Below are 16,228 nucleotides of genomic sequence, written 5' to 3' on the forward strand. Positions count from 1 at the left end.
TGGAATTTTTTTTTTTAAAAAATTTATACTTTTAAAAAAAAAAAATGGGGTAAAAAAAAAAAAAAAAAAAAAAAAACATCCAAATTAATCAAAGCAGTATTTGTCTCTGTGTGTCCAAAATGACTTGACAAATGTAGAGATTCATTGATCAGAGATTTGTGGCCAATTTACGATTTCTCTTGAACAACTATATAATCAGAAGCTATAAAACATTCCATACGTTTTTTTCTAGGCTTCTCGCTGTGTGTCATCAATTATTTAAGTTACAAATAGAGATGATTTACTGCTACTGTGTGAGAAACTTATCTGTTATAAAAAAAGTGTTATGCTGTCATTTTAACACTACATAAAGTGGATGTTTAAGCTTTATTTTGCATCTTACTGGCTTGTATTACAAGAACAGCAATTTCTGTGTATATTTGCTCATGTGGGATTACCTTTTCCTTAGCTCCAATTTCCAAAAGACTGCCAACATTTTCAAATTCAGCATTTCCCCAAATAGATAGAGGACCTTCCTGTTATTTGCTGAAAGTATCACTCAGCCAAAAAGAAATAAAAAAACTGCCATTTTTTTTTCTAAATGAATAACAATTTGGCATTAGATCTACATAATGGAGATAAAAGGTATGGGGATATAAGTGTAGACTTTCCCTCTGCAGCCTCTGGTTGGTGGGGATCTGCTTAATGTCAGCAGTTGACTGATTTGACTGTTTTAATTTCCATGTTTTCTTGTTCTGATGATATAGAGTGGGGAAAAAAAAACAAAAAAAAACACATCTGCAGCTTGTTTGAGGAACAGTCAGGTCAAAGGTGACAAAGCCTTCAACAGCGTAAGGAATGCTTGTGTGCAAAAAAACGATTTGCACCTAAGATGTAATTAGGCTTTTAGAAAAATAGCTCAAAATCTCCACCACAACAAGGTTCAAAAAAGGTTCCTTTTACCTGATTTTGTTGTGCCTCTCCTCTGGAAGGTATGACAGTTTACATCTGTAATGAAAAGCATTGTCCTCCTTGTATGAGACGGAGAGCTGCAGCAACCAGATGGTTTCTATTTGTCCTTTCTCTCTGAAGGAGGGGGGTTGGTGGTTGAACATTGGGAAGGCTGCTTCTGAGTGAACGAGCTCTGCTCTGCTCTGCTCCTTGGGCCATGCGGATAATTTATGCTCCTAAATCGTCCTCCTCCTTGCACCTCCCCCTTGTAGAACTCTATAAAAAGACTCACCGGAAATGCCCGTCAAGCGGAGGAGTCCAAAGTGGCGTTAAAAACGGCGAGAAAAAGCCCCCCATTAAACTTAAGAATTCCTGCAATATAAACTCTATGTGGCAGTTTATATTGACACATTTTTCACAGCTATCGCGGCGTTCTTATGAGACGGCTTATAAACAATCAGAACAAAGTAGTGCTCGTCAATGTTTGACACTGTGTTTAGATTTGGCATCAATGATTCTTCTGCTACAAATTACTGCACTACATGCTCTACATATAGTTTACAATTTATTTGGTTTTCTTTTCATAATTTCTTTTTGTTACCACCGTTTTCCTTTTTAGCCGACTCGATCTTGAAGCGGGAGAAGCGCCTGCGGGCAAGAAGGGTGCATTTTGAGAATGTGACCGTGTACTACTTCAGCCGGCGGCAGGGCTTCACCAGTGTGCCCAGCCAGGGCGGCAGCACTCTGGGCATGTCCAACAGGCACAGCTGGGTCAGACAATACTCCCTTGGAGAGTTTGCCTTGGAGCAGGAGAGGATCCACAGAGATATGCTCAAAGATCACTTGAAGGAAGAGAAACTCAACTCAATAAAGCTAAAGGTAAAAGCTTATTTTGTGTCAATTAGAAATTAAACAGTTCAGTCTATAAATGCCTGTAATATATTGTTCAGCAGACAAAAGTCGTTAGTCTGAGGATTTATGGCAATTTGTTGTATTTAGTTTTGTGATAGCAATTTAATTCTAACATATTTCTTAAAAATATAAAGTGTTGACTTAGCTTGTTACATCCTAATTGTTTGCAGAGTTGCCCATCAAAAAAATTACAATTAGAGCTATTAAACGAAACTAAATCTTCAAAGTAACATGGAGGCGTTAGGTAAACAGTTGATACTCAAAGTGCCTGGACGTGCTCCGATCTCGTTTTTCAGCTGACCAAGAATGGCACAGTGGAGTCGGAAGAGGCCAACACGCTCACAGCAGAAGACATCTCAGATGACGACATTGATCTTGACAACACAGAGGTGGACGAGTACTTCTTTTTGCAGCCTCTTACTACTAAAAAGCGCCGGGCACTGCTACGCTCCTCCGGCGTGAAGAAGATTGACGTGGAGGAGAAGCACGAGCTTAGAGCCATTCGCATGTCCAGAGAAGACTGTGGCTGCGACTGCAGGCTCTTCTGTGACCCTGAGACGTGTGCTTGCAGCATTGCAGGGATCAAGTGTCAGGTAAATTCCACAAAATACATATTTTACACAGAGTCTTTACACATGTGTTGACAGACCTTGTAAGCATGTAATAATTCTTAAAATTATTGAGTCTTTTATTGCAGTGGCGTATTCTCACGGTGAAAAAATTTATAAAAGTTTAACTTAATTTGATAAAATGTATTTAATAGTAGGGTGAAACATCAACCTTAAGACATTTAAGTTAGTTTTTACCAAACTCTCCCATGTCACAGTCATAATGAAATTCAGTTTTTTTAAAGCTGATAGGAGGGTTAAAAAGCTTTCACTAATAACTCATGACTTTATGTTGCCTCTGACATAAATATTATACATGCATTTAGATTTGCCATTCTACAAAATCGGAAAGAAAAGAAAACAAGGCAGACATGTTGACTTTCATAAGTTGGAAAATTACTACAACACTGAAGCTTATGACTTAACGTGCCCTTACGTGCAGTCTGATCAATAAATAATAAAAAAAAAGCATTAACAATGGCAAATGGAGCTGGACCAGGACATGATTTAATCTTCTCGTCACAAATAGTAAAGATGGTATGAGGTAAATAAAATTCTGATAGCTCACTTAAAGAATTGTAGAAGCAAGTTGCAAACTTAATGTTACTAAACTTTCATAAGTACCACTAGATGTTTTGATCAAAAACATTTGTCCATCCTACCGTTACAAATGTTAAGTTGGCTAAATGCTTCTGGGATCTTAATGAGAGACAAATCCTGAAATTGTGTTTTCTTGCAACAATCTTTTACACATTTCTGAAGATTTTGGATAACAATCTGTTGGAAAGGAATCAGAAATGGCTCTTCCAGATAACAAAAAACAAGTTTCCATTTGATCCTTCAACTGGATAATGATTCGAAGTATATGACCAAACAAACAAAAAGGCACAAAATTAATTCCTTGCCCTAAATTTCAATTTGGGAAAGGTTTAAAAGAAGAGTCTAAACTCAGGATTCTGGACAAATGAGAGATAATGCAAAGGAATGACCAAAGTGAAGATTCAGTCCTGTGCTGTTAAAAAAGGAGATGAAGGCAACTGTGGTTTTGAAAACAGCTGTTACATAATGTAGGTCGACCTTCCCACTGAATTAGGTACTTTAAATTTGAGGTTGAGTTTCTCCTAATTTTTCAGCAAGAGATTATGTTAGTGCACTAAACAACAAATATAAAATACACCTGTTTGCCCATATTTGTGAAGGGTCCTGTCTATTTAAAGAAAAATGCATTGTCTGATGATAAAACATTAAAGGACAGGAAAAAAAAAAATCATTTAACAGAAGGCATGCATCACAGAGTGCTGTATTTTTCCCCAGGTGGATCGAATGTCATTTCCATGCGGCTGCACAAAAGAAGGTTGCAGCAATTCAACTGGAAGAGTAGAGTTTAATCCCATCCGCGTTCGAACTCATTTCCTGCACACCATCATGAAGCTGGAGCTGGAGAAGAGCCGCGAACAGCAGCAAACCTCCCAGGCCAACGGTTACTGCGCGGAAACCAACGACATGGGGAACGGGAACCTGTTCACGCAGTCGCAGCACAGGTTGGAGTACTCTTTGTCTGATGCTGTCCCACAGACGGCTGCAATGCACCTGCACTCTGCAGATGAGATGGAGGAGCCTCTGGATGATGAAGACGAGGAGGATGAGGAAGAAGAGGAGGAAGAAGAAGAGGAGGAGGAGGAGAACGAAGATGACGAGGAAGACGAGGAGGACAGCAGCAGCGTATGTAGCGGGTTGTCTGATTCCAGCACACAAAGCTTTGCGAATAGCGACTCGGAGGACGAGGAGGAACCTGCAGGGAAGTCTGAGAATTATGAGGCTGACATGACGCCTCTAGCAGTTTCTCACACTGAGGTGGTGCCAATGTCCTCGGTGATGTGCTACACTGACGGCTCCGTGGGTCATGACAGCCGTATAAATGGAAACCCTTACATAATGAACTCTTCCTCCGCTGACTACTATCAGCTGGGGAGCTCCAGTGCCGACTCGAAGGTCCATGCCAGTCGGCCCAGTGAGTCTTACAGGGAGGCGCTAGCATTCCCAGAAACGGTCGGCGCAACCAATGGAAATTTGGCCCAGGGACCGTTCAGCATGACCTCTGGGGAATTCACTGGCTACTCTAATCATACGGAGGAGGAGTACACAACCAGTCACCACCGTAATCTGAATGGGGGCGGTCCGGCTGCCGCTTTGTGCTGCTACCCACCCGACCAAAACACCAAGGTGCTGTCCAAGGCCATGTTTGTGGAGCAGCGCGAGAACCAGAACCAGACAGAGTTTCAAAACTACCTTAACAACAACAGCCAGGAGTCCTACAGCAGTAACAGCGTCACAGGTATGGCAGCAGAACAGCCACCCCAAGAATCAAGTGCTAATGAACATCCTGATTTAACCTTACTATCAAACAATACTAAGAAACTCCCTTTACCAGACCATTGCCCTGAGGTCACAGCCAATTAAGAGGCCTCAAGCTTTTAATTATTACATCCTCACTTGAACTCGACTATGGCATACTTTTATGGAACATCTTCATTGCCTTTTTTGAAAACTACTTTCAGAGCAATGTACGAAACAATACTACATTTTTCATCCATAACTCTTAAGCCATAGGTTTGTGATGGAAACACTTTTGTGGTACTGTTGACAAATGCAGGTTTCTCTGTTACCGTGTTCGTGCTCAGCTCCAAGACGATACAAAACAATACAAACACAACTAATGTCATGCTGTGCAATGTAGCTTGTATTTGCAGAACTCAAGTTCAAGTATTCAAGCAAATATTGTACTGTAGATTGAACTTCTGTCTGCTGTATGTGCAAAAAAAAAAAAGTCAGTTTTATTTATTGTGACTGAATTATAAGTGTATCCTTAAATATATTGTAAATGTTTTCGTAAAAATATGCATGCCGATTGGGACTCATTGGAAAAATTGCCTCCATTTACAAAACAAGTTGTATTAATAATGTCCAGTTATCTTCTTTTATGTCTTCAAAATCATAAGATTTCAGAATTCATTTAAATCCAAGTGACCAGTCATGTCATTTTGATGATTTTTGCTCTTAGTCTTATTTGGGGTCCAGTGGCACGTTTTTGGTTATTAATGACCAAATCTTATGTTTAAAACAATTGTATATTAAAATTGCAGCTGCAGCAGTTATATTTTTGGTTTATTTTTAAATAATCCAGGAAATGTTTGATTCCTTGAAGACAACAGAAAGTTTTTTTAAAGGGCATATACCATTTTGTACCTTCGGCTCTAGCTTGTAGATTACAATAGTAAACATTGCTCATGTGCAAAATCAAGGGAGCACAGGCAGGCAAAAATGCAGCCAAAAGCTGCAGAAGAGCAACATTACTTATGGAATGCAAATAACACATCCTCTCCTCTGAGAAGCCCCTTGCTCAACAACTGAGTCACCTTAGTGGTTTGGCTGTTGATTCCTTTCTCGAGCTATAGGTCATGATCATTGCAAACCTTTTTATATGGTTGTTCCTTTCCTTAAAAAAAATATTCATGTTGTTTCAGCGTCCAGAAGAGACTTTTTGGCAGGTGAGGACTATTCAAGTCATTTTCTACATCGATAATCTTTCAAAAAAAATAAAAACAGTGTACATTCTATCCTTTTCCCTCTCCGTCTATCAAGTGTCCATACACCCATTTGGTACAATCAAACATTCATACATTCTTTTAGTTGAGAAACAATTCCTTTTCTGTCTATAAATGCTACAGTCATTAGTGAAAGTCTTCCCGTTTCAGTGTTGATCTTCTTTAAATACCAAAGGAACGAAAGGCTGATTTAAAATGATTAAATTACACCTTACAGTCTAAAGAGGAAGTTGTTTTTTTATGTTGCTCCAGTAACATTAACTAAAGGAGGTTCAATAGGCATGATTGGGCTTTTCTTTTTAAGATAAGTTCTTAAAACAGCATAGAATAACCTTTTCATTTACAGTTGCTTTGCAGAATTCAGATTTGTTCTTCAGGTAAATGGTTACACAGAGTTGACAATCAAAGTCTAATTTTAAATAGGATTGATTTTATGAGCATTAAAAGTTGAACTACTGAATCATTTTAGCCATAAAGCCTGTTCATTTAAAATGTGTGCATAGTGGCATCTGTAAACATTGACAGAATGAAACTTAAAGATATTATGGAAAAGCTCAAACGAAGTCCATTAAGTCTTTGCTCATGCATAAACACAAGAACGTGCTCCATTTTCAAGCTTAAATATACATTCAAATTTACTGAGTTTAGCATTCAATCGTCACCATTTTGTTCATTAGATGGGATCTCCCAGAAAGTCCCCAAATAACTTTGAAGTCATCAGTTTCATCAACACAAACCTATAATACATAGAAATTGTGCCAAAGTGTACAGTGTGGGAAGGTTCTTGAAGGCATTGCACCCACTTAGGATTACTGTATTTTAATTTTCAGTATTTATTACGAATGGTTAAATGACGTGTATTTATTGTGCTTTACTAAAAGTCTGTATTAAGTAACTTGATATGTTAAAATTGTCTTTTGTTTCATGCGAGTTTATGTGAATTGTAACGCTTCATGTGCCTGGTTTCTTTAATTCTGCTTCATATTTGGTGAAATGCATAGGATTTGCACAAAATGGTCCATTCTGTTTTTCCAAGTTATGTTTTTAACTGTACACAAAGCCTACATAACTTTCAGTTGTTGTATTTTGACATGTTTTCAAATTCATTTTATAAAATGTGATGTTATGAAACATTTTCAATGCACATTGTCTGTACTGTAGAAGCTTGCCTTTTGTAGGTGCAAAAGTGCCCTCTGCTGACCACAGAAGGGAAGCGTGAGTGAACCAAGCTTTACCCAAAACTATTTATTTATCTCATAATCACATCTTAAGACTTTAAGTACACTGAACACAAAACATTTGGCATTTCAGAAAAGTCACCAAGTTCAATCTGAAGGCCCAATGCAACATTCACAGCCCTCAAAACACTAGTGCCTGCACCAGAAATGCATAGGTTCACTCCTGCAGAGGCATTTAATTAAGTGGATTTTCTTATAATAAACTGAGAGTTCCCCTTCATAATCACTAAAGAATAAACCCTCAAATAATTGACATATTTAGCTGATTTTAAAAATAAATTTCAATCACTCATGATGTTTTACTACTCTTATGTTTGTATTGCAGTTACTGTAAGTTTTGTCTTTTGATATTCAAACATCTTCAGACACACTGTTAACAAATCAAGTGGTCCTTTTACAACAAAATGCATTATAAAATAGGTCTTAAAAAAGAAAAGTTGGTATATCTTGATTTAAACTACTTGAGCCCCAGATGGTTTTCATAAAAAAATTACCCAATTTTATTTAAGACTGGGTAATTTTTTTTTTTTATTATATGAAATTACCCAATTTCATATAAAGACTAATAAAAAAATGTGAGATCTGAGGCACTTTTTAAATGGACATTTCCTATTTATACTGTCCATCACTTTACTAGGACTTTTTTAAATCACCACTTTTACTGTTTAGATTGAAATGTACATCCTCAGTGTATCTTGTTGCAGTATATGCCAGCTTTAGCTAATAATCTGGTGTATGCTTTGGTTGCAAAGTGATCTAAAACATAAAAGGCACTTGTCTAATGTGCAACTGAATGAATTCTTGGAGCAGAGGCACATGATGTATTCTTCCAAAATCCACAATTTCCAACAGCAGCAATAGCAAAGATTAGTCCTTTTATGTATAAAAAAATAAATTAAAATTCAATGTAGTTTATAATCTATAAAAAAAAGCTGCATACATTATGAGATACTTGTGTCCTTGTATGCTTCATGCATACAAAGTCAACATTTGCAAAGTAGTGGTTTGCAGACTCAGACGAAGGACCAGTGTTGATATTGGTCTGAGGGGTTGCACGGAGCCAAATATGGATTCTCATGATGGGCAGTTAGACACATGTTCAATCCTGGCAAGTAGAGCAACTGGTTCTAAGGAAAGAGGGGATAACATTACTACTCAGCTACAAACATAAAGGGTAACCAGCGAATCTGAAATGAAACAAATGGAAAAGAGCAAACTCACATCCTTCAGCTCCCATTTTTGTTGGGTTCCTACAAATGTATTCATGCCTTTGTACTGGCAGTCTTCCAGCGTCACAGCCAACCCTGCCCCATGCAAACACAGCTCCTTCTGAATGTTGTGTCTAATTTCGTGACGTGTGGAATACTCAAAGTACTGGGGGTGCAGGAAATGTTGGAAAATTAAATCACCATCAAAAAAGGTGGTGAAATCCCACCGAGGTTTTGACAAGACAGATAGAAAGTTTTTTTTTTTTTTTTTAACTGACCTGGTTTCCACCAAGTCCATGACATGGGTACATAATCAGCGGTTTCCCACCCTCGTTGTTCTCTCCAGCATCCAGACATGTGTCTTTCCCCACATTTTTTACCTACAGAAGGAAAAATAGAAAAAAAAAGGAGTGAAAAAATTGGAAAGTGCGAGTGAGCAAGAGGAAACAAAATGAAAAACTAACATCCAGCACAAGCTGTTCAAACAACTTTAGCCTCTGAAGTGCTTTTAGTGGTGTTAAATTGGAACTGACTTGTACCAAAAAGAGATCCCAAGAGGAAACTCATAGTGGCTAGACAGAGCTATGGGGTCTGAAATGAGGAGAACTGGTGGTAGAGAGTGTGATCTTACCGAGCCAAAGAAGACTGGGTTTAGATCAGGCATAAAAACTTCTGGATAAACGTTGTTCAAATACCACGAGAAGCTTTTGCACTGCAGTCGCTCCCGGAGGTCCACACGTTTGGAAATATCCCCAAAATTTCTCTATCGTAAAGACAAAAAACAAAAGTAGTTAGGGGGTAGCTAAAGATTTCAACAGTTAAAGACACTCTCTTGGCCCCATGTCTCATCAGTACACAGAGAGATTTGAAATAATTGGAAAACTAAATAAATGTTTATATACATTACTAAAAATTAGAGAAAGACCAATCAGCCATTTCCTGAAAGACATTGATCTTCTGTTTCTTCTAAGATCTGACCTGCTCTTAAGTTTATAAAAGTGTTATAACTACACTGTATTAAACATAGCTTGATGGAAGTAGAATTCAAGATAAAATGGAACTGATTTTATGCATCAAAGAATGCCTCCCTAATCTTTCAGATTTTCTTCACAAAAAAAAAAAAAGTTAAAAAAATATCATCAGCTTACATGCCGTTTGTTGATGCATTTAAGATAAAAAAAATGGTGGAATCTTGTATGTACTGAAGAAATACAAAAAGTCTTTAATGCTAGACCTGCCATGCACAATTGAAAATTTATTAGTATCTGGCCTACCTCAACTAAAAACTGTGGCATATTCACTTTAAAGTGGATAAGATATTTAGAATGTTTAAATCTGCAACCTCTTAATTTTGCAATAACATTTGCACAGCTGTGCTGTGGTGAGGGGGTGAGGGAAAAAAAAGTCACTCTCTTGGCAAGGAATAAATTAGTTACACCCTAGCAAACAATGACACCCTAGTAACAAACTATAAACTTTGTTTTCAAAGGCATGAAAAACATTTATTTCTCAAAATTGTAAGAGTGAAAAAATGCAAAACAAAATGATAATGGGTGCATATGGGCATACTTCAGTACAGTCATTTAGACATTTGGAAACTGCATTGTTTTAAGGAATGATTTTCAACTTGATGGAAGCCACATGTTTGGAAACCGGTGACAAAGTAACACTGAACCACCAATCATAATATAATAAGATGGGGGAAATAAAAACATGTGGCAATAAAAAAAAAAAAAAAAATCAGATGAGTGATCATCAATCTTTTTAAACTTGTGCTTACAGATAAGAATAAAATCTAAAAATATGTGGCGTGAAATTGTATTCAAACTTAAATAAGTAGAGTTGGTCCATTACAAAACAACACATGAACCTGTATTGTAGTCCTGTTTAAAAACTAAATGAATTGAAAAGGGGTGAAAGGGAAGTAATGACAAGAGCTCTTTATTAATACAGCAAAGAGAATTTAGCACACTGGACCCTAAGGAGTTGTGGACAACAGCATGTCTGAAATCTGCAGGACTGGATTGACCTCTTTTTGTGAAGTAAAGCCCTTAGAGAAATGTTTATGACCCCTTCAAGAGCACGTTAGCCAGCACCACGAGTCTGTCATGAAGTAGTACCGATGTTCTTTCGATAGCATCGGTACTAGATGCTATAGAAAGCATCTGTGTGTATGTTAAAAGAATTTGTATAGAGAATTAAACTCTTAAACCTTTCTCCTGGAGAGGGCATGCTTTCCCCTATGAGAGCATCTTAAGTAACGTATAATCAGATCTAAGGCTTGTTGTAAGCATTTCAAGGACAGGAGCTGGGATTTGCTCAAGCTTGTCTAAGAGGGAGATAATAAGTGGTCTTGAAAACACTCATACACAGCCATAAGTGGTAGAAACACAAGACACAGCCTCAGGAGCAATTTGCTACTCCTTCAAGACAAGCACATTTAATTGACATAATTTAAGAAGCGTATTAACAGCAAAACTGGCACTTACATTCTTGGCCATTTGTGCAGCTTGCTGGTTACGGCGGTAAAAGATCTCCTTGTACTCGTCCATCCAGACCTCAGCCAGTCGTACCTGATTCCGCGCAATCACCTGCGTGCCCTTGGGGAACGTATGTGGACTTTTGGTCCTGAAAACATGACCAACTACGGAACATGGGATGATCTCCAGCTGTCCACCACACTGCCACACCTGCAAGTTAATGAAAGCCGACAGAAACAGATGCAGAGTTAGACACACCCGTGACACCTTCTGGAAACTGGGAAAACTCCTAGGCTCAAAGGCGGTTATAAATAAGAAAGCTGATGCTGAAAATGACACCAAAGTGACATCTTACCCTAAATGACATCTCAATGTTTTCAGCACCCCAGATTTCCATTTTTTCATCATAGCTTCCAATATGGTAAAAATATTCTTTAGAGATTGAAAAGAGTCCACCGGCAAACGTGGGAGTCCTATAACGTACAAGGATTTTATTATAGGAGGTTAAATATTAACACATTGGTCACATACTCTATTGAGTCACATATTGTATTTACTTTATGGGATACGTTTCATCCTTTCTCCTCTGCTTCTCATGATCGGGTAGAGTCTCCCAGCCAAAAGAGAGACCCCAGTCAAAGTTCCCCCGATTGTGGTGCTGACCATATGGGGAAGGTTTCATGAACTCAAACGTATTGAGGTCAATAGTTGTTATGTCAGGACTCACAACGGCGGTGTAGTTCTCAGCAATCCTTGCCAACAGAGGTTCCAGCCACCCATGGAAACACTCACCTGTTAGTGCATGCATAGAGAAGACAGCCTGTCACAGCTCTATTATTATTCATCGCTACAATCACAAACATTTTCAAGAACAATACAGTGCATAGTTAAGGGCGTGTGTAGAATAGTTTAAGTGTTTGGTGACGTGAGTGGTGTTGACTAACAATGGGCGTCGAGAAAGGTGAGGGTGTCACCGGTGGCCACGGAGGCACCCAGCAGGCGAGCGGTTATGAGTCCTTTCCTCTCTCGCTGACGGACTACTCGGACAATGTTCAGCTTCTTCAGATACTCATCCAGGTCATCCTTCAAAACATCTGAAAATTTAAGATTATAATTAAAGGAGTCTGTTGAAAACTGGGATACAAAGAACGGATGCAGAGAATGAGAAATTACGGTAATTGTTTCTGCAAAGTTCAAAATAACTATTGGAATTAGAAATGAACTGTAAAATGGCCTGGTGATTGGATCAGAGGAGTGTTTACCTTCACCAAAACTCAAAAATCTTTTTACAAGCATACACCATATCTAAGCACTACCATGCCACGGTAACTACAGCAGTCTTCAGTGTGAAGGTTGGTACTGCAGGAACAACATTTATAGCTATAAATGTTCATTATTAGTGCTCAAAGTCAGACTGTGGTTGGTGCTGATCATTTTGCTCACGGCCATTTTTTACTTCTGCCACATTAAATCAATTTATACCTTGACTGGAACATTTTGTCAAATGGGCACAAGATTGAATTGAGTAAAAGCTGTCTGCAAGACAGAGAATGATGGCAAGACTTTCAGTTTATACCAGGAAGGATAAGCGTATCACAGCTAGGTTGCTCTGTTTAAGCACTTTGAGCTTACAACCGCTGTCAGCCGTGGAGCATGCTGGATCTGTAAATATTAGCATATTGGAAATGTCACCATTAAGATAAGAGTTTACATTTCCTGGAAAACAAAGAGGCTGCTGTCTAAATCTAGTAATGCCAATCCATTTACCAATTAAATTGTGAAAGGGACAAATATGTAAACCTCTCATCGCAAGACGCCAAGGCAAACATATTTCAAATTCTCTACAAGTTTCTGAAGAGAAATCAAAATTGGCTAAAATTGGCATAGACAATACAGTCCTTCACAGAAAATGGAGATTAGAAATAGACGATACATTTCTAAACAGTAGCTCTCTGATAAGATGCAAACTTAGAGTACCTCATATGTTTGGATAAGACTTCCCAGTATGCTAGTCTCTTAATACATCTGACCAATATCATTGTGTTATCTCTTCTGAGGCCAGTCGCTGCTAAATCCTTAGAAAGTATTCACCAACAGCCTCTTGAGTTCATTTGTTATCCACATCAAAAGCCACAGAAGGAGCATAGTCCTGTCCTATGAGCTGCCCACCCAGCATGCTACCTGTAATGAACCCAAAAGCTCAGCAGAGTGGTCTTTACAGGGGTCCCATTTAATTTTTTTTTTTTTACCATCCACACTGGCGTCGTCCACAAGGATGATCTCCTTGAGGAGAATTGCAGGGGAAGTGTGGAGGACGCTGTAAACTGTCCTCAGCAGAGTGCTCCACGCCTCGTTGTGAAACACAATAATCACACTGGTGGTCGGCAAGGGGGGACAGCGCTTAAAGGTTTGCTCGATGCATCTGCAAAAAGGAGGACAATGGAGAAAAAAAAAAAAAAAAGATGTGACTATCCTGAAAGTCTTAAGAGATTGAGGTTACAACAACTGTGGAACGTTGCCAGTAGGGAGTCTCCTTAAGCTGCATTTGTCAACCTTTAAGCTGGAATGGGGGAGATGTTGCTCAGTAGTTCAAATACATGCAACCCATTTAGCAATTCAGATGGATGACATTTCTGCCTGTGATATGTGGTGACTACAATCAAATACTTCGATTTCAACTTTCATCTGAACTCGGCCACAAGATCACACCGGCATGCAGAAATAATAACTTAGTCAGTACAATCATCTCAGTGGTTTTGGCCAGACATTTTCCTCTGCTGCTAAGAGTAAATAGAAGTAAGTTATTTAGATTTGAAAGTAGGGTTGGATTACTGTGTTTACATTAAAAAAAGTTTATAAAGATGTCCACATACTCTGGTGGTCTTGTGTCTGCGCCCAGGTCTCGGCTCAAGGAGACGCGATCGCTTGCATAAACGTTGAAGCAGTGCTTCTCTTCACCCCTGTCCTTCTCCTTCTGTTCTTCCGGACTGAGTGAATCCGTGTGGAAAGGTTTCCCAGCAGCTCCAGGAGAGAGAGGGTTCTGGGGTGGCCTCTCTAGAGCCGGCCTGAGCTCAGCAGCAGTGTAGTGACCCGGCAGGCAGGAGGCTCCCCCTGGTTCATCCTGCTGCCGTATGGGGGCTTTGATCTGCATCTTTGGCTTTGCCTGCTTGAAGTTATTGACAGCCCCTATGACCATTCCCAGCATGCTGTCACGCTTCACTGCCATCTCCTTCAGCCAGGGATCCTCCTGTTGGCTTTGTGCCCCCACTTCCCATTGTATAAAAAACAGAAATGTGACAAACACTATGGTCACTATGACCAGTTTAAGTGGATGCAGCGGTCTTCGGAGAACTCTTCGAAAAACACTCATCCTTCTTTCTTGGCTGTGGCTGGTTGTGGATGAAGATCCAGCTGTAATAAACACACATGCTCATACATTAACATAAATGCAGTGTTTAATATTAAGTAACCATCAGATGCAAATTACACATTATTTACTATGTATTGGTGCTACACTGCAGTGTTATTTCAAAGTTTGTTTGTATCCTAAGATTGCACTGAATTTTGTCATCATCACACCTTTACAGTCAAACTCAAAATTGATCATACCCCCATATTTGGGGGTGTGATTTTTTTTTTTTAAGTTAATATTTTTAGTCACAAGTAATGTGTTGAAAATATTAAATGATTACTTTAAACCCAAATCTGCCAGAGGCATAAATAATTTTGGCCTCAACTGTACAAGCCATTTACTTTTAAAGACATAATTTAAACCTGATTTCATAGCCCAATCACAATAATTTAACGACAGTGCAAAAGTCAAAATGAATGGCACATGCACATACCGTGGCTGGATTGAATATTAAACATATTAGCCTATTATTCAATTATATTTTATGTTTTAAGAAAAAACACACTCCCTCTGCCCTTCCCTGTCGTTTTAATTTATCCAATTTCTTGTAGAATTTAACTTGTTTTAGCTCCTAAATTATCTAATGTATAGCAGGAAAAACGTCCATCCATAGATAATGTAAACTGCTACGCCAATTTTACTGATTAAAGTTTTTTTAACAGCGTAAAATTAGTTTCAGTTCAATATGAACTTTAACATATATAAAAAAAAAAAACAGCAAACACAACTTAATTATCATCAAAACATTAACCGCACATGGTTCAAATGGAACAAGTATCTGCAAATTCTTAATCGGAATTGTCTCAGATCTGTGTATCAGAATGACAAGTGATTTCGCATTCCTTCAAACAAAACAACACGTACCACAAGTCGCTGAACTGAAGCTTACGCTTGGCAGTTCATTAACGAAGTTTTAAAAATCCACGGATATGGCATTTTGCGCTAACTGGAGATCATCTGTTTGCTGCTTTAATCCCACAAAAAAAGTTCAATTTTCAAAAAAGACAAAAGTTTTCTCTCTGACTTCAACAAACTTCCGTCTCGTTGGTTCCAGGTGTGCTCCTCTCAGGTAGAGGGCGGTGGCACGGCGGTGCGCGTGCGCACACCAGACCTCTGCGTGTCAAAATAATGGTCAGAATCCATATCTGGAACACAAAAGAGAACTCTTATTCAAACAAGAGCATTCTTCTTTTAAATATCTGAAGCTAATTGTTGATTTCAGACCAATACGTAGACGATAAGAACAAACCTGTGGCTGAGCCAAAGCGAAACCAGTGTTTTCCCATCGGAGCTGCTGAGAATCTGGAGCGGTGTCATTAATAGGATTTGTTCAACTGGTCATTCACTGGGGCAGTTGCTGGGTTACAAATAATGGAGGAACGCCATATACCCCACCGCGTCCAATCACGCTACTGGGAAGCACCACATCCTGCTCGTAGAGCTTAAAACTTCAGAGTCGATTAAGAAACTAATAAACAGAAAATGATCCGAAACGAATCATTGAAGTTAGAGTCATCATCCAGCATGTGAGCGGCTTTAGTTCTTTTTTTTTTCTTCTTTTCTGATAGAAGTGATGAAAGCTGACACTCACCGCTTGTCTAATCTCTGAAATGTCCCAAGAATAAAGCTCAAGACGATTTGGATGATTGAGGGAGCAGAGAAACCGGCTCCAGCCGAGCTGACCCTCCCCTGGTGCCCAATTTGGAGTCTGTCTCTCAGTTACTCCATCTGTGGGGACTGTGCCCCCCCCATCGCTTCCCGTGGCAGGAAGCCAATATATTATGTCCATTAAAATGCTGACTGTGTCCTGCTGGTCACGTTTGTAGGTGTCGTTA

General features: G+C 38.9%; 2 protein-coding genes across 3 annotated transcripts in view; one reads left to right on the forward strand and one right to left on the reverse strand.

Moving 5' to 3' along the window:
- The window catches only part of csrnp3 (cysteine-serine-rich nuclear protein 3), a 31,588-nt gene extending 26,434 nt beyond the window's left edge, over window positions 1–5,154 (forward strand). For both annotated transcript variants that reach the window (XM_015047103.1, XM_015047102.1), the window contains 3 exons: window positions 1,550–1,809; window positions 2,139–2,435; window positions 3,765–5,154. In XM_015047103.1, coding sequence (XP_014902589.1) covers window positions 1,550–1,809; window positions 2,139–2,435; window positions 3,765–4,910 — 1,703 coding nt within the window. In that variant the 3' untranslated portion in view covers window positions 4,911–5,154. The remainder of the gene's footprint in view (window positions 1–1,549; window positions 1,810–2,138; window positions 2,436–3,764) is intronic.
- Window positions 5,155–5,674: 520 nt separating this feature from the next.
- Window positions 5,675–16,109, reverse strand: galnt3 (UDP-N-acetyl-alpha-D-galactosamine:polypeptide N-acetylgalactosaminyltransferase 3 (GalNAc-T3)). The gene is made up of 12 exons (XM_015047100.1): window positions 15,643–16,109; window positions 15,258–15,538; window positions 13,855–14,392; window positions 13,231–13,403; window positions 11,926–12,075; window positions 11,539–11,773; window positions 11,337–11,454; window positions 10,991–11,191; window positions 9,133–9,264; window positions 8,780–8,881; window positions 8,515–8,667; window positions 5,675–8,420 (listed from the first exon to the last, which is right to left on the reverse strand). Exons 3-12 carry the CDS (start codon window positions 14,349–14,351, stop codon window positions 8,307–8,309), a joined length of 1,875 nt encoding a protein of 624 aa, XP_014902586.1. The 5' UTR covers window positions 14,352–14,392; window positions 15,258–15,538; window positions 15,643–16,109; the 3' UTR covers window positions 5,675–8,306.
- Between the last annotated feature and the right edge of the window lie 119 nt (window positions 16,110–16,228).

This window comes from Poecilia latipinna, unplaced genomic scaffold, assembly GCF_001443285.1.
Source record: "Poecilia latipinna isolate Pla-1442-1.1 unplaced genomic scaffold, P_latipinna-1.0 Scaffold807, whole genome shotgun sequence".
Classification (NCBI taxonomy): domain Eukaryota; kingdom Metazoa; phylum Chordata; class Actinopteri; order Cyprinodontiformes; family Poeciliidae; genus Poecilia; species Poecilia latipinna.

Bases quoted from the DNA above. Each gene is read 5' to 3' on its own strand.
- galnt3 (XM_015047100.1), bottom strand. From the start codon at position 14,351: ATGAGTGTTTTTCGAAGAGTTCTCCGAAGACCGCTGCATCCACTTAAA. The intron at 12,076-13,230 runs GTAAAAAAAAAA...TTAAATTTTCAG, and splicing joins GGACGACGCCAGTGTGGATG to ATGTTTTGAAGGATGACCTG. The intron at 8,882-9,132 runs GTAAGATCACAC...TTCCTTCTGTAG, and splicing joins ACCCAGTCTTCTTTGGCTCG to GTAAAAAATGTGGGGAAAGA.